Source organism: Gallus gallus, chromosome 1 (assembly GCF_016699485.2).
Source record: "Gallus gallus isolate bGalGal1 chromosome 1, bGalGal1.mat.broiler.GRCg7b, whole genome shotgun sequence".
Lineage (NCBI taxonomy): Eukaryota > Metazoa > Chordata > Aves > Galliformes > Phasianidae > Gallus > Gallus gallus.
The window spans coordinates 188,834,742-188,852,567 of NC_052532.1; the positions used below are offsets into that span (position 1 = coordinate 188,834,742).

A 17,826-nucleotide genomic window follows, 5' to 3' on the forward strand; every position below is an offset into this window, starting at 1 on the left:
GTCTGAAAACACAGGTTTGCTCTGTTTAGTGGCAGAAAAGAGAAGAGAAACTGTGGTACCCCTTCCTTGGAGGTATTCAGTGCCAGGTTGGATGGGGCTCTGTGCAGCCTGAGTTGGTGCCTCATTTAGTGGTTAGCAACCCTGCCCACTGCAGGGAGTTGGAACTGTGTGATCTCTGAGGTCCCTTCCAACCCAAGCCATTCTATAACTATAAGCTGGTGTTGCAGGTTCTTGGGGTTGTAGCTGTATTAGGAAAATCTGCAGTCACGTTTGTCTCTGCAAGTTCTGGAAAGATTGTGAGGGGATGCAGATGCATTCACATTGTCAAGGTCCCCACACAGTGTACCGGTCACCAGTGTGCCAGCCCATCACAGGACCTGAAAGAAGCAATGCCACCCATCCATCCCCGGTTATTCACTCAACAGTTGTGCTGGCAGAGGAAAAAGGGATGTGCAGAAGCTGGAGCAAGCTGCTGAAAGCTCATGGAGGGCAGGTTTGTTAATGTTGAGCAGCTGTGATGCAGCCTGTGATGTGCTGGACGGAAGGGAGATGCTCTGTTAAGTACGAAGGAACACGGGCCTTGGAAGTGTTTGCTTTTCAAAGCCTGAGGTTCCTTCGTCCTCATCAAAAATTTGGTAGGGGAAGGGAATGAAAGGTAGCAGAGCAGAGCCTGCAACCTTCTGAGACACTAAACAAGGAAGAGGAGGAGGAGTTCCAGTTAGTTGATCCCCTTAACAGAGTCACTGTTGTCCTAGGAAAGGCTTCTACCAGCCTGAAAGCTTTAGGACTGTGGTTTGTGACTCTAGACTGAAGCAAGTCCTCTGCGCAGAAAAGCACGTAGTAATACCATGATCTTTTCCTCTTCTGCTTTTTCATTCTTTTCCAATGTAAAACGTGCATAGTGAATGCTGTGGGTGCCCTTATGCAGCTCAGATCTGAACATCTGCATTGCAGGTAAAAAGGTATTTTTTTCAGCTTGGGGGATCTTTTTTTAATCGTGACGGTATCTCTGAAAAGAGACTCCATAGTTTTTCACAAAGGGAAAGCGGGGAAGGGAACTTATCTCAGAGCATGGAATCAGAGTGTTAGTTCTTGTGTAATCCTAAAATCACAGAATCCTAGAATGGCTTGGGTTGGAAGGGACCCCAGAGATCATCAAGTTCCAACTCCCCTGCCATGGGCAGGGCCACCAACCTCCAGATCTGGTACCAGACCAGGTTACTCAGGGACCCATCCTACCTGGTCTTGAACACCTCCAGGGATGGGGAATCCACAGCCTCTCTGGGCATAATAATGAAATAGTGAGGAACAGCTTATTATAATGGCATCAACCCACAGCCTCTCAAGACACTGGATACTTCCTGAGCATTCTGGTTTTTGAAAATATATGGTTGTCAGCTGCTCTGCAAAAGCTTTTGGCATCCTGAGAGCAGGACTGGAAGATGTTGGTGTATCACCACCAGAGGAAAGCCATGGGCACAGGCAAAACTTGCTTAGGTTCATTTTGTGGAGATTTGAATATCCTCAAGGACTGGTTGCAGAACAATGCAAGGCGTGTTGAAATGAAGTGGAACCCAGAGAATGAAAGCTAACAGGATGCAGATGGTGCTAAAATTAAGCCTGACAGAATAACGATCATTGTCCTGATGAAAAATGAGCAAGTGAAACATCAGTCAGTCTACAGAACTGTCTTGTCAACAGATCTGGCTCTGCTGAGGGCTTTATTTATTTATTTGTGTTGTGCAATCAGAGTGACAGGAAAGTAAGCTACCTTCCATTTCTAGACATATTTCAGAAAGCCATTTTTCACTGAGAGCAGAGGTGAGGCCCTGGCACAGCTGCCCAGAGAACTGTGGTGCCCCATCCCTGGAGGTGCTCAAGGCCAGTTTGGATGGGCCCTGGGCAGCCTGAGCTGGTGGGGACCAACCAGTCCATGGCAGGGGTTGGAAGTGAATGGGCTTAAAGGTCCCTTCCAAGACAAACCATTCTATGCTTCTGTGAGACCAAATGGAAGTTAGAACATACAGGGTAAATCCCATAGACTTGCCACTAGCCACTGAATTGTCTGCACTCTCTCTTCTGCAAGAGTCATGGTTGGATTCAATGATCCATGGTCTTTTCCAACCTGAGTGATTCTATGATTCTAAATCAGTGAAGACCAAAAGCAAGTGGGAAGATTGGGTTTTGAATTGTCTGCAAACCTGTGCTTTGAAATCCTTTTAGGTAATCTGTAATTTAAACACCAAGTGTCATAACATCTCTTCATGCCAGCAGCAAGGTTCTGCCAGGAGCCACTTGAAAGCAGTGTAGAAGCTGGATGTGTTTTATAATCCCTGTGTATGTAACATCATCGTGAGCAGCCTGGTCTTGTGATAAGTTTAAGAAAGGGATCTGTGAAAGGGGTGAGGGGGACAATGCTCAGGAAGCCCTGAGAGGCTGGAAGAGCTTGCAGCTGAGAGGCACTCCTAAGTATGGGACCAAAGCATGAAGCAAGAAGAGCATGGCTGGAGGAGGTGAAGAGAAACCAGCTGGCAGAGAGGGAGCCCAGGTCTGCTGAGGGCAGCTCAGCCTGTCTAGATACCTCTGCTGTCAGAGATGGTTTGAGCTTGTTGAAATTCCCTGATTTATCAGGAGAAGCTCAAAGGAAGAGGTGGAGCTGGCCAGAAGAAAAGGGTGACTTGGAGAAGGAAATTCAAGAGGATATATTCACATCTAATCTGGCATAAATCTGTGTGGCTGCCACAAGGAACAGCCGCACCTTAAACAAAAAATGCCCCAGACAGGGAGGAGGGAGAAGAATTATTTAGAATAATGAATACCAGGATGTAAATGGGAGGGGAAATAACACCAGCCAGCATGAAAACCACGGACAGCGACGTTTATTGGGGTATGGAGCAGCCTCCTGTAGGCCTGGAGGCATTATGTGTGAGGAGAAACACTTCTTCACCTTAAGGAATATTTATATATAAAAATGATACATTTTTGTGACAAATTTTTATTGAGTTTTTATTTTATACGATACCGCAAAGCAGCTGTAAGACAACGGGCATGTTGCTGTACCATGGCCATGCCAGAGGTAGCACCCTCATCTGCTCCCAGCAGGGCATCCATGTCTGACAGAGAAGAGAAATCAAGAAAAGCAGTTCTGCACCTGCCAAGGACTTCCCCAGCAGGTCTGCATAGAGCATGTGGTTCTGTGCTTTGGTGCTGTCATTCTTAGCCTTCTTGGGTTTTTTTTTCTGTGTTTTCAGAACTGCCTTTCTGCTTACAGCAAAGGGAAAATTCTGTGTGCAAACGCACATTCTGACAGCAGGCAACTCACAGTCTGTGACTGTGGAAGACTTACTGTAAAAGCTGCAGGTAGGTTCTATATTCACCAAGACAGAACGTGCCAGGTTACATTTAATTTCATCAGAAAAGCTGACTGATGTGATGTTGTCAAAATAATACCTTTTTACTTTGTCCTCACTTTGTGTTCAATCTTGAGGTTCCCCACAGTGTAGTCTAAAAGCCAAAGTGTGGGTCTTGGAAGAACTTTCACAGCACAGGAAGGAAATGTTATGAGAGTAGGATTTAATTTAGCTTCCCAGGGAGTTTTGATCCCACCTTAACCTCTGAACTATAAAGTAAAATAGAATTCATTATATTATGTGTTTAGCAGTTAAAAGAGATAAGAGCTCCTTGGTCAACATCTCTGGGCAACAGCACTGGTTGCTCATCTCAATGCGGTTCTCTTTGCAACCTGGTACTCTTCCAATTACTACGATACTGCCAGGATCCAACACAGAGGCTAGTTTAGAACTCAGCCTATAAAAAGGCAGAAAAAGGTCAGGGCTGAGTCAGATTTTCCTATATTTGAAGCTCTTCTTCAGCTGGGTCTCAAGACACTTGAGCACAGTGAGCTTAAATGGAGTGAAGGATACTGTGTTTGAAACATGCCCACATTGCTGGTGGCTAGGATCCCTGGATGGTGGGATCCTCTCTCTCACCTCAAATCCTGGTCTTTACCCATGTCTGTAAATGTATACATGCATGGCAGAGTAGTTATGAACATCCCAGCATCTCCCTCTCTCTCCTGCAGGTCACTAAGAAGGGAGTAAGAATCAGCTTGCATGTTAGCTCACCCAGCCTTGGCTCCAGGGGCTGAGTCTTTACACAGGCCTTCTCAAAGCTCCTCTCAAATACCAGTGCTGAAACAGTACTTTTGAAAATGACATGGAAATAATTGTTCTCTTGACGTTTTGAAATACAAACAGGACTTAATGTTGAGTTACACTATGACATGACAGTCCTCTGGTTAAACCCTTTTGTCCTGAGAATTCAGAAGGAACGAGCAGCTTGAGATAAGCCAGAAGCAGTCTGGCTCTGTTCACCTCCTCAACCCTGGAGTATGAATAGGACTGCATGCCAACCTTCTGCATTCTCATACTGCTGCACAGTGGCCACTACCAGCAGTTTCTTTCCTGATCTTTCTCAGTCAGAGTCCCATGGAGTGAAAGAGAGAACTATTTATTCTCCAGGCTGTTTCCAAGCAAAACCAATGAATCTAGGATTCCTCTCAACCTCTGTCTGCTATCCCCTTACACCTCCCATGTGCTGTACCTTCTGTTCCCTTCCACATCCCCTTCATCCCTTCTCCATACCCACCTGTGGTATACTGTAGCCACCCACACCAGCTCATGTTTCTCCCCTTCCCTCACCAGTTTTCCAGGGAGCAGTGGGCTCTTTCCTTTTCTTTCCCTATCAATGCATTTTCGACCCTCAGAGCCCTGTACCCATCCTCTTTTTCATTTTCTTTCCCCTGCAGGAAGCTTTTTCTTCCTCTTTGCCAGGGCTGGGCTGGCAAGGGCTCAGCAGGAATGAGGTGTGAAGCAACACACGTTGTATCTGGCTGCTATCTCTATGGCAAGCTGTCAGAATAATTGTCAGAGGAAGGGCTGTGTTCCCCCCCACCCCCCCAGAGAGCTGGGGACACAAACCCCATTATCTTTTTTCCTTTATATCAACAGCAATTTCCATAAAATGGCATTGGAACAAGCATCTTTGAGACCTGATACTCAGCAGTTTCCTACAGGTTAAGCTGCTTGCCATCCCTCGGGATCATGAAGGTTTCCCTGTGTGGGTTTAGGGGGCTGTTATTGGTAGTGATTCTTGCACTACTGTGATTTGGAGCCTGCATCATCTGGCTCCCACTTTGAATTTTGGTTTTCCTGCCTAGAACACCTGATGATGACTTTAGGAACATTTGTAATGCTGATGCAACCATTCACCTCACAGATTATGATTATTCTAAATTAAATCTACTCAAATTATAGCATTTTGCCTTATAAATCTCTGTGTAGATTACATTAATAGTTGATTGTGCTTTGTTTCTTTTACATTTTCATCAGAACCTCACTGCACTGTTCATTGTTCTACAGTTTGCAAAGAAAATTATCTTAAAACAACAAAAAGTTTCTGGCTTTTATTATAAACCAATCTATAAGAATAACTGATGAATCACCACGTAGATTTTCTCCAATGTGATGATTAATTGTACAGTATTTAGACAAATCAGTGCGTGCTAACACATAGTTTCTCCAAAGCCTGTAGCTGACAGGCAGCTATAATTTCAAGCTCCCTAAAAGAGCCGAGCTGTTTCAAAATTTGTTATTCCTGAAGGCTCTTCTCCTGTTCTGACAGAGACATGAGCCAAAAAAACAGCAGTAGGGTGCCGGTGGTGGAAGTATCTCTAGAAGCTCACAGAGCTCAAGCTGTCAATTTTGTCTTGAAAGTGTAAATAAATACATCCAAATATAGGGCTTTAGTAGAACCACATTTTTACCACATCTCTGGCACAGACAGGCCTTGAATCCACAGAGTGGGTCCTCTAATGTGTTCTTCTGGCAAAGCAGGGGCAATTTTCTGTGGTTGGCATGCAACAAAAGGCCATCAAGTACTCCCTCCCTCGTGTCTGTCCTCAGTGCAGCAGTGGGCAGCCAAAATACCTACCAGTCATCTGGGCTTAGGACATAATGCAACCAAACTCAAAAGAGCATGCCTGTCAAGGATGAGCTTTAGATGATCCTCAAAGGTCTCTTCCAAACCAAAGCCCTTTACAGCACGTGGTGTCTTACTGTGGATTTCTCACAACTTCTACATTGCTGCTCATGCAGTGTTAGCAGAGATCAGACTCATCCCTTTTGTTTGTTGCTTTTTTAAGTAATGGCTTCCCATGGACTTCCTACCCATTTTGAAGGAACTCCAGGTCCTACTAAGTCAAAACAGTCAGGGACTTTAACATGAGCAGGCTTTCATGACTGTCAACGGTCAATCATAAAACCATGACAGTGACCTTTGGTTCTGAGCAGAGATCCTTAATGTTTGACCATGAGCATTTTTGTTCTGAGAATGAGACTTTCCTGTCTGGATGGAAGCACTGAATTTTGATGCCTGCCTGTCTGACATAACTAGTCTGAGCATGCCTTTTTTTTTAATGCTAACCCTCCTGGTAGTCTTTATCCTGTCCTTACCTGTGGAGCAAGTTCTCCTCATAGCACCCAGACTAAAAGTTAAGAAGCAGAAGGAAAATGAAGGAAATTCTTAATTTTTGTTGCTGTATTCATGATTTAGCCATGCACTTTATCAGACACTGATGCAGTAGCACACACACAAGGAACAAGACTGCTTGCAAGCATCCCTCTCTTGTCCTGGACAACAAGCAGCGTGTCAACCAGGGACCTTGCCTTCTATTTTCATCTGCACCCCTTCATCAGTCCCTCTTCTCAGAAGCAATTACTTATAGAAGATGAAGGCTGGTACACAATTAAACAAAACAACTTTGATAATTTCTTTTCTCAGATCCAGTAAAAAAAGACTGTTGAACAGCTTGCTGTGCATAAAGCAAGGTGCAGTTGAGTTTTTGTGTTCTTTCTGTTAGATACCAAACCTGAGCAACCCTAGCCATGGTAGTACCTGTAAAAATTGCATAGTATTGTGCAGACACATTCCTCTCTTACTGAGCAAGTATCTTTTTCTTTTTAAAGTAGTCCCACTTAAGGACTGAGGGAGGAAAGGAGTGAGAAAGAAAAAGGGTTAAGCTGCATTGGTTGAGTGTTTTTTTTGTTGTTGTTGTTGTTGGGTTTTTTTTGTGTGTGTGTGTGCTTTTCAACTTATGTCAACTTAGGAGCTTTTGAGATCCTTTTAGAGGTGTTTTTTGGTTTTGTTTTGTTTTGTTTTTTTTCCTCCAGAACAACTGATTTTATGGTCCTGTCTCAGCTAGTAAGGAAAATTCATGCCAGTATACAGATCAGTCATCCAGTGCTATCATGTGTTCTGCTCTGACCAGGATGGTAAGGTTGGTGGATGTACTTGATGCCACTCATCCAAAGAGGTGTTACATGGAGCCTGCTTAAGCGAAGGCATTGATTGTATTTGATTTCTGTTTGATTGCATGTCAGAGGCAGCAGTGTGTTGGAAAAAAAAGGGAGAGAGAACACCAGAAGGGTTGAAGGCACAACCACAGAAGCACTGGTGATTGCCAAGGAAAAGAAATTAGGGAGAGAGAGACTTGTAGATAGAAAGGAAGTGAGATTTGGAGCACTGAAGAAAGATATTGCATAATACTTTTCTCTCCCCTCTGTGTTTTGTGAAATGAAGCTTTGCACATTCTCTGTTAATAAACAGTAGTGCTGTAGAGATTTCACTCCTGGCTCCACCATTCACTGTTTCATCTAAGAGGAAATACCTCACAAGGAGGCACTGCTAACCTCACAGATCAGAAAGAGTAATGCTACTTTGCCTTTTTGAAGTGACCTCTCACTGTCTGAAAGCATTATGGAGTATTTTTGTTTCCTAATACCTGAGATGTGTGCAAACTTGCTCCTTCCCCTATGTCTAAAATAAATGATTATTTTTTCCCTGGAGATGTTCAAGAAACATGTAGATGTGGCACTGAGGAACATGGTTAGTAGGCATGGTGGGGATGGGCTGATGGTTGGACTGGATGATCTCAGTGGTCTTCTCCAACCTTGATGATTCTATGATTCTATTTTTATTCTAAAAATCCATCATCACCATCTGACATTACTTCCTGAAAACAAATCTCTCCTGTTTCATTAGTCCCTGAACTATCTCTAAAACGAGCCTTGCAGCTCTGGGATTGTCTTCATTGTGGATCTTTCATAACACCGCCAGGATGGCCAAGATTTAACCACTAGAGAAGTCCACAGTAGGATCCTTCCATTGGTGCACATGGGAAGCTGCGTAGCTTTATAATTCTCGGAGCACTCCCATGAACTCAGAACACATAAAGGAAAAGCAAATGTCAATGACTTAGAGATGAGAAAAGGTACTGCATGGTGTTGGGTGAATATATCCAACCCCTTCGGCAGGTTCTGTGATGGTGGCCTGCAGCCTGCAAGATCCTAAAATGCAGTTCAGACAGCTTGGCTTGACTTGCTGAAATTCATACAGAAGTATTGTCCTGGTAACAAAGTACGAAGTTGTTACAATACTTGAGTTTTCCTGGAAACTTACAGACATACTCAATAAAATCTAGTCTGACTTCTGACACTCAGAGAGTGGTGACGCACTGGAACAGGTTGCCCGAGGAGGCTGTGGATGCCCCATCCCTGGAGGCATTCAAGGCCAGGCTGGATGTGGCTCTGGGCAGCCTGGTCTGGTGGTTGGAGACCCTTCACATAGCAGTGGTGTTGAAACTAGATGATCACTGTGGTCCTTTTCAACCCAGGCCATTCTATGATTCTATGATTCCACCGTAATTAAGAATCAAATCATAGAATCATATGAATTAAAGGCAGATATAGTGAAAGCAGGGATGTTAAGGGAGCCCTGAAACCCTAACATAGAGTGGAACACTCCCAGTTCTGAATTATCTCCACAAAGGTTACAGCTCCAGAAAAGTTTAACCAGAAATAGAGACACAGTATATGCATTCTGGTTTGACATTTCTGGAGCAATTGATTTTTAGTGTGCTCTATTTCTTCTGTTTTTACTCCTTTACGTGTGTGTCTGGCTTCCAGCTAGCTGCATGCATAGCTCTGTGGGAGATAAAGATACAGAACAGCGAAATGCATGCAGAATGGCGGGTTGCTGTACAGGTGATGTACAGGTGAATGGCAGGTGATTTTTCTGGATCAGAAAACTAGGCTGTGCATGTACCTCACACCGTGTCCATCTCACGGAACCTGATTGAAACCGCTTTATATTTTTAGCATTTTATTTTAATCAGACTGTTTTTATTGAGTCCCAAGCGTGCTCACGTAAGACAGCCTCACTGCCTTTTTGTTCTCTGAAGCAATTTATCAAATGCAATCCCAAGAGAGAGATGGAGAAGACATGGTGATAAAGGCTGAATTTGTTGCTTACGTTGCATTCTTTTTTTTTTTCAGAATGCTTAGCCTGCATCTTTTCCTCAGAAAAGATCAAGTTAATTGATTTTACTGCCACTTGGATGTTTCTTACTTACTGCTGGCGTGTATTTCTCAGTATTCAGAGCTCTACCTGCTGTCCTTCAAAGTATAAATAAGCTTTTACCTCTCCTGCAAGCTGCCTGTCCTTGAAAGAAACTTGGCTGCTAATCTTTCCTGTTCAGTCATCAGCAAACCTTTTGCTGAGTTCAATTTGCAGAGCTCATTTTTTCCTTCTGCCTGGCTTGTAGAAGGCATTTTATGAAAGATTTACCCTCAGCCAATTTTAAGCATCTTATTTCAATGGGTAAAGTTGGCCAGTTCATCTCTGCAGGTAACCACTGCTGCCAGCTGGGAGAGCATGACCTTCATGGGGACCTCTCTGAATGGGGACTGACCTGGGACCCTAAGTGCAGCAAGTCACTTACTTTTTAACTTCTTGGCTAAAGTCTGACACCTTCTGAATGCCTGAACACCTCATGCAGTCCAGAATGCCTGGACCAGGTTCAGATCCAGCTGGGTGCCTCGAGGCATTGGAAACTTTTGTGTTTTATTGAAACTGGGCCCTTGGCTTTCTGATTCAGTGCTGAGGGAATACGAGGCCTGATTAAGTATGTGCCCAGTTCCCCGCGCGGCTGTGTCAGCGAGAGATGTCACCTTACCCAGATGCATGGCCCTTTCTGCTCCTGGAGGTTTCCCTTTCAAAGCCATTAATTCTTAGTCTAAATTAAGCTATCCAATTTAGTTTGGAGTAAAATACTGAGCGGTTTTTCATCGGAATTGCTCCCTGCATGTGACTGCAGGGGAAAGCAGCTAGAACTAGAAACATGGTGCACTGTCGTAGCCTGGATGCAAAAGAAAAGCCTGGAGTCAATCTACACCACAGACATTTTGTTTCCAGGAAGGGATCCGTGGAATTCATCATGGAAGGTCCTGCTTAACCATACTGTTGAGAAAGGGAAATTGCAAATTCTGAGAGGGATGCCTCTCCCTGCCTGGTTCTCAGACACCAGCCCCACTACTGATGCCAAGCCAGCCCTTCCTCAGGCAGAACATGCCCTGGTGATAGCACTGAGGGCACCACTCCCAAGCAACACTTTGAGTGCAGTCAATAGATTTCAGAAGACCCAGACTCTCTTCTCCCACATCTAGAGAGACTGAAAACCAACCCGCTGCTTTCTACACTCATATACAGCAGCAGCAGCAACAGGACTGGTGGTGTGTGGGCAGTTGGTTTCAGGTTCTACGGTGAGCAGTGAGTGTTTTTCTGAGATTAAATAGCTGGTGGACTCCCTTCAGCACCAATGGCATTTGAATTTATGAGGCACACAACTAGGCAAGGAAAGAATAGGTGTCTTTATTATTAATGGAAAATGCTGCATTGAAACAATGCCATTCTTTTTACAAGCATGTCTTAACTTGGAGTATCTGCAATGATGTTACTAATTAGTGCTTTCAAGTCTTGGTTAATAACTCCTTTCTAAATGTGGATGGCAGCAGTACAGCACCCCTTTTATGAAGATTAACATCTGTGAATAATGCTTTTGAGATAGGCCATGTGTATGTGATTAGCTCATTGGTTACTGGGCACCATTTTAAAGAATTACACTGAATAAATGAACCATTAGTTTCCTTTTTTTTTTTTTTTTTTTTTTTTTTTTTGCATTTCTGATCTTTTTGTGTGATTGCATCTTGATCAGTGTTGAAGTCAGCACTTTTATTTTTCTTCTCTTCAAAGTAATCCTTCTCTTCATTAGGATTCCCACAGTCGACTGTGGGAAGATATCTGCCTTCCCAAAAGAGTTGTATGAGAGAAGTCTTTGCCAGAGAGAGCAGCCCAATTACGTTTGCTTATTCATCACCCATGTGGATGTACAATGGAAGTTGTTTCCAGTCTCTTCTAAAAATATGACTTTTTCTAGCTAATATTTCACCAACCCAAAAACGTGACCTGGTCTGAACTTTCAGGGGCTGAGCAATAGTAGGGACATGTAAGCAGCAATAATGTATTTCTCTGTTGTTCCAGATGCAATGCCAATCAGTAGTACAACTCTTTCTTTTGTGAGCAGATAACAAGGCAAAGAAAATGTGTGCTTCAGCCTGCCAAGAGGAGTCATCAAGTTAGAGCCCCTGATTTGTGCTGATTAGAGGACATGATGAGCAGCATAAGCAATTTCCCCCAAGACATACAGAGGAGACTGCTGCTCTGGGACTGGCGATGCTAAAAAGGAGCATCAAAAAATCTCAAAATATCTGAGCAGAGATCAGTCAATGTGAATATTGGTTTTGGTAATAACATCAAAGAGGAGAAAAATAAGCCACAAGTCTAAAAATTTGTTCCTAGAATGCTGTCTTCCAGTTCCTAATTTTATTAAAAAGAAGACACTTTAATTTAGACAGTGGTGAACTTTATTTGGAGATGTGTTTAGTCTTAGTGCAATGAGGTATGCAATTGCCAGTGCAGATACTTCATACTAAGATTTCATTCAAACATTTAACTTTCTGCTTTGTTTCTCATGATTTTGGATATTTGTTTTTTTTGTTGTTGTTGTTGTTGTTGTTTTACCTTTGTTGAATACAAGTGTCAAAAATCAGGGTCAGATATTCAGGAAAAATAAGGCACTGTAAGGCTAAGTGAGCTGTCAAGGCAATCACCATGTCAAATACTGACCAGTGTGTTCACATTACATGGATTCACTGTGATCATTGATTTTACATAGGCAGCTGAGGAATAGCAGTGAGTTACAGTGTGAAGCTGTATATGCATATCAAGCACATGTTTTAGACAGCCAGTATTTCCACTTCTTAGATATGATCCCTTTTTAAAGGTATTGGCAGATGTAGCCTTAAGGCCAGAGCTATGTACAAGCTCAGGCTAGATGAGCAGAGCAAGCCAAGCTTCTCTTGCTATGTTTACAGTCCCTTGAGACATAGGGCAAAAGGGGATACAGCTGCTGGAAGCAAAACAGACTTCTCTGAGATCACCTGGCATCATGTGGCATGGGTTGATGAGAACTCCAGACCCAGAGGGGTGCCCTTTGCTTTAGGCTGGGTCTAACTTTAGTTGTTTGCAGAGGAGCTATTAATACCAAATGACGTTGTTTGGCCTCCTGATGTAGTCTTGTTGATACAGGCATTTCTGGAACACGGTTCAGCTCCATCCTGGATCCATCTCTCATATAGGTCAGGTGATCAAACTCCAGAAGAGCTTACATGTTTTTAGAGTTCCATTGACTAGAAAGGGGACCCAAAATATCTAGCTCTGCATTAGCCATCAAGATTGTTGTCCAGCAGGAGTTGGACTCAATGATGCTCATGTGTCCCTTCCAACTCGGGATATTCTATGATTCTACGATTGTTGACATTGGTAGCTGGGTGAAGAGGATCACACTTTTCACTGCTTGAACTGCCAGCAATAAGCTCTTCATCAAAGAACATGTAACAAGGCTTGAGGTAAAAATGTTAGCCTCCTTTGCGTTTACCAAAATTATTTTAACAAGAAAGCTGTTCTGAGTGAAGGCAGAGTTTACTCCTCAAAACAGACATTCTACAAGGCTGAAATGCACAACTCTAAGTGGCTGTTGAGTGACCTTGCATTAATGATCTTCAGCCCTAGGTTTTTGAAATAAGAATGGAACTTGATATTAGCAATCCCTTGAGGTCTCATTTCCATGCAAGTGAATACTCTGTTCTTGTGCTCGGTCACTCATTTCTTTGAATTTTTGAGTTTCACCTGTTGTTCTTTTTTTTTTTTTCTTGGAGTAACTAATCTTAATACAAATCTTTTTCTTCCCTAGGGGGTTGTTTATCACCATCCATGACAAGGGCCATATTGCAACAATGCTAAACTCTTGGCCTGAGGAAAACATTAAGGTACGTGTCATGTCTTCTTTGGGCTGGGAAATTAAAAGGAGTTGGATGTAAAATGGGATGTTGAATGGCACTCTTTGGAATAATTACATAATAGCCTATTTTAAAAGACAATTAAGAAGTATTCCAAGTCCCAGAAAGTTTCCAGGCTAGTGGTTGAACCTGAGGTAATCTGTCATGTGTGTATGCAGTCAAGAACATCTTTATTAAAGTTAGCAGGGCCTTGGTCAATAAAAAGAGCATGCATGATAATAAATTCATACAGAAAGGTGTTAGTGAAGATGTAACATTTGAGTGTTGAAGTATGCTGTGACTCACTCACAACTTGTTAGATGTACCAAAACTCTGTAGGATATCTCTGTAACTGAGTTTCTTGCAGGACTCCATCCCAATCCCAGTGAGTCATGCAGCATTCAGAACACTGCCAACTTTGCAAGTAACATTTGATATCCAGCAGCTGAAGAAATTACAGACACCCCACCCAGAAAGTAATCTTTTGAAGCATTTTTCAGTAAGGCTCAGGGCTAGGCAAGTCCCTGGCATAAAATACAGTCAACGCTTAAGACATGTCATGTCAATCACCTTCTTCCATCAGTTTGAAAGTATACATGCCTGAGAATTTCCCTGACTATTGACAGAGGTTCTGTCCCCTATCAGTCAGCTGTTTCTTTCAGGAACAGAGATTGGGAAGCTGTGAAAAGCTTGCAAACATTTCCCATTTTTAAGGGAAAAAAAGGGGACAGGGGGGGAATTTAAAATGTTTCCAGAAAATGTAATCTCCTTCCTTGTCTTTGCAACCACAATGAACAAATGCAAACTAGATATTTTGTCCAGACTCTGTCCAAAAATGTCAGTATTTCCATTTGTTTCTGATCAGGATTGTGAACAGAATTCATTCAGTCCAATAGGTATCTTTTTGCAGATGGGGAAACCAGCATGGAGAGATTAGACTCTTGTTGAAACACCCCTCTTCGACACCCAAAACAGACCGTAGGAAGAGCAGTAATCTATGAAGAATTCAGACACTCTGCTTTCTGGATTTGTCAAGCTATGAAGGCAGTAACCAGCAACACTTTTGGACTGCAGGGTTCCTTATGTGATTGTACACAGACTTTGCCACGCCTGAACTGTTAGGCATCCACACACCTGAGATTTTGAGATAAGTAGGGAAGTACCTGAACTGCACCTAAGTTCCTGGAGGGACCCAGTTGCTTGAACAGGCTCAGCCCACACTGAACACTCACAACACTAAGTCCCTTTCTGGTAGTGCCATCTCACTTCGTACTTTGTGCCTTCTTAGAGCTTTAAGGCAACAACATTTACTGTGGCAGTGGGAAATGTTAAGTTGTGTACCTGGGCCCTCTGGAAGGGCTGGAAGAGTGCTCTGCTGAGTTTAGCAAAGCCTCAGCCAAGGTCTCATGTGTGTGTCCCACCTCCAGCTCTCCTGTTGAAGGTGGGCTGCTCTGAAGAAACCAAAGTGCCAGAAGTAGAATGAGCAAGAAGTCATTTCAGAGCACATTCATGCAGGAGCGTGGGAGTTTTGTGTCTCTTCCAGGATTGCTAATGAATCTGTCTCTGAGGAAGCAATGGGTAAAATATGGGCAGCCCTTTGTTAGTTTTCTCAGTTTCCTTAACCTTGTACTCTTTTCTGCACGATGGCCCAACTAGAGCAGGAGGGATGCAGAGAATTGAACAGGATAGTGTTGTGGTAGGGTGTTACAACAGCTATGGGTTGAAACCAACTTTGATGGTTGGGCTAGATGATCTTAATGGTCTTTTTACCTCAAACTGAGCATAATACAGAAACTTCCTTTTCCCAGACACGTGTGCAGCCTGCAAGCTACTTGACCAACCTTACTACCTTCCTTCCTTCCCTCTGTCCCTCCTTCCATAGGGTGCTTCTCTGGGGAAGTGCACTCAGCACTGCTTTTAGCCAAAGACACAACCAGAGTCATTAGGAAGACATGTAGCACAGCTGGAAGTAGAAAGCAAGTTCCTCATCATTCTCACTGCTAAACCTGTGGTTCAGTTAGAAGGGTCTGTCCTTCTCAGTCAGAGATTACTGTCCTCTTTGTTGAGTTTTTGTTGAGTTTTGATCAGATGATGTAAGCAATTAAAACATCAGCATGCTTGTGTATCACGTATCCACTAAAGCTTTGTTTATAGTTTGTTTGGGTTTTTTTAATCCAAAGATCCACAAACAAACATGAAGCCGGTTTCCCCTGGGTGATACAAGCAGCACTGAAAGTGTTCTGTGCTGTATTTTCTGTTCTCCTGTATTTTGCATCAGCTTCTGGATAAACCTGTAGCAGTGCATGTGCTTGCTGCTTTCCCTATTCCCAGTACAGCCCTCCGGTCCCAATTGCATCCAGGGTGTGGTAAAGGAGTGAGCACACACCCAGAAACAGATGGAGCCCACCCAAAAAGACTCTTTCCCATCACTAACACTTCACGTTGACTCAGAAGGAAAAACAAATAGGAAAATGTCCCAAAAAATGGGGTAAATGTGTGAATTGCTGTCATGACCATGAATTTCCCACGGCAGGGTTTGTTCAGCCTCTGGCCCAGTAGGTTTTTAGTCATTCTAGTTTTAATGGTCTTTTCACTGAATTTTCAATTACTTTTAGGAATTCCAAGTCCTATTGACAATGGACTGGCAACAAGACAGCAACAAACATTCTGCATGTAGGGTTTCAAAATAATCCTTATTAGAGGTTGTCACTATTCCTGTGTGCCTTGCAACCCTGGAATTTGTCATGCACAGTACCACCCCTGAAACTGCTAAAGGGCAAAATAGATGTAAAAAGCAGAATAGATGTTTCCTGTGTATTTTCAGTTTATCCTCAGGCTTATTCCTGAACTACGTAATGCAGTGTAATTCTGGTCTGTTACAAACATTGATTTAGGCTGAGGGAGAAAATAGCCTTGGGAGGAGCACATAGTTTACGTTGAATAAGAGCGTGATTGTTCATTGTGAATCCCTTGTGCACAGCTTTAAGTCCTTCCATGGCTTCTCCCTTTAATCATCTGAAATATGCAGGGAAAGGACACTGAAAGAAATCAGTATGCATCTTCCTGAGATAGAAAAGTGCAGCAAAAGGTTTATTCCATTCCTAAACAAGGAAATGCTTTGCTGTCCCAGCATTAAAGCAACACATCTGTATTACCCCCACCCAAAAAATGAAGTCCATCTGCTGACATAGCAGCTAATGCCCCATTCTCCTATTTCTCAATACAGCACACGCATGTGTCTTCAGTTTAACATTAACTTCGCAGATCTTCAAATAAAAACTTCTTTGCAGTCTTCTCCTTTGAAACCCGAGCTAGACTTGAGCTGCCCACAGTCCATTTGATGTGAGCACTCTGCAGTGCTGGGACAGTGGTGGAAGTGGAAGTCTGATGGGGTATTTGCAGCTTTTCTCCACTGTGGGACCGAACTCCAATGTCATCCTGTTCTGACTGCATTTCAGAACTGCCCACAGAAGTGCCTGAGCCTGGGGATGAAACTGACAAATAGAGTAGTTAGCCTGAAATGTATAAAGCTTGGTGAAACCTGCTTGGTCCTTTATTTCCTCAGGTCCCAGTGCTGTACAGGGTGGGTTGAATAGGTCAGCTTTGGGCTTCTAATTTGAACCTCATTAAGCATGCTTATATTTTTATCTTATTTTATCTCCTTCTTGTCACAAAGAAGTGATACAGTAATGAGGAAAACAGGAGGTTATTGGACAGAGATTCTTGAGAGGTAGCACGTTGCACTATTGCTGAAATGCAAGAAATTGGCTGCATGAAGAGTTAAATGGCAGTCCCACCTGGGTGGCAAAAATATCTAGTGTTAAATATGTAGTGTGGGAGCCCCTCAGCCCATGCTGCTTGCCCGTGCTGATGGCTTCTGTCTACTGTCTTGAAGTTTGGTGTACCAGAGACAAAAGGTGTCAGCTGTAATGAGTTTTGCATTCGTTTTCTTGTGCTGGCCGCTCCACAGCAAGTCTTCAAGAGTGGGCAGGTGTGAACTTGTTACTTCACAGAGGCATTTCATAAGCACAAGCACTTTTGTGCAGAACAATTTTTTGAGGCAAAAAAGAAAGTCAAAGCCAGATCTCTTTTATGCAGCTGCTGGCTGTGCAGGCAGGGATGCACGAAGAGCTGTGCCCGTTGGGTTCTGCTATGCGTGAGTTGAAGTGCTGGCAAGCAGAGCTGCTGCTCTCCCACGTTGAGAGCAGTTACCCATCAACCACGTTATCTCCATCCCAAAATGAGCAGCCCTGTATCACTAACAGCTAAGTAAGAATCATAGAATCATGAAGGTTGGAAAAGACCACTAAGACCATCTAGTTCAACCCTGCCCCACCCCTACCATGCCTACTAACCATGTTCCTCAGTGCCACATCTCCACGGTTCTTGAGCACCTCCAGGGATGGGGACTCTACCATTTCCCTGGCAGCTGTGCCAATGCCTCACCACTCCTTCTGATAAGAAATGTTTCCTACTATCCAACCTAGAGCTCCCCTGGCACAACTTAAGACCGTTACTTCTCATCCTATAGACT

At 43.4% G+C, this 17,826-nt stretch overlaps 1 protein-coding gene across 5 annotated transcripts in view; it reads left to right on the forward strand.

The window, feature by feature from the left end:
- Window positions 1-17,826, forward strand: part of ME3 (malic enzyme 3) — a 118,454-nt gene that overhangs the window by 70,666 nt on the left and 29,962 nt on the right. For all 5 annotated transcript variants that reach the window (XM_046902271.1, XM_003640570.6, XM_015280299.4 and 2 more), the window contains one exon: window positions 13,208-13,283. In XM_046902271.1, the coding sequence (XP_046758227.1) occupies window positions 13,208-13,283 (76 nt within the window). The remainder of the gene's footprint in view (window positions 1-13,207; window positions 13,284-17,826) is intronic.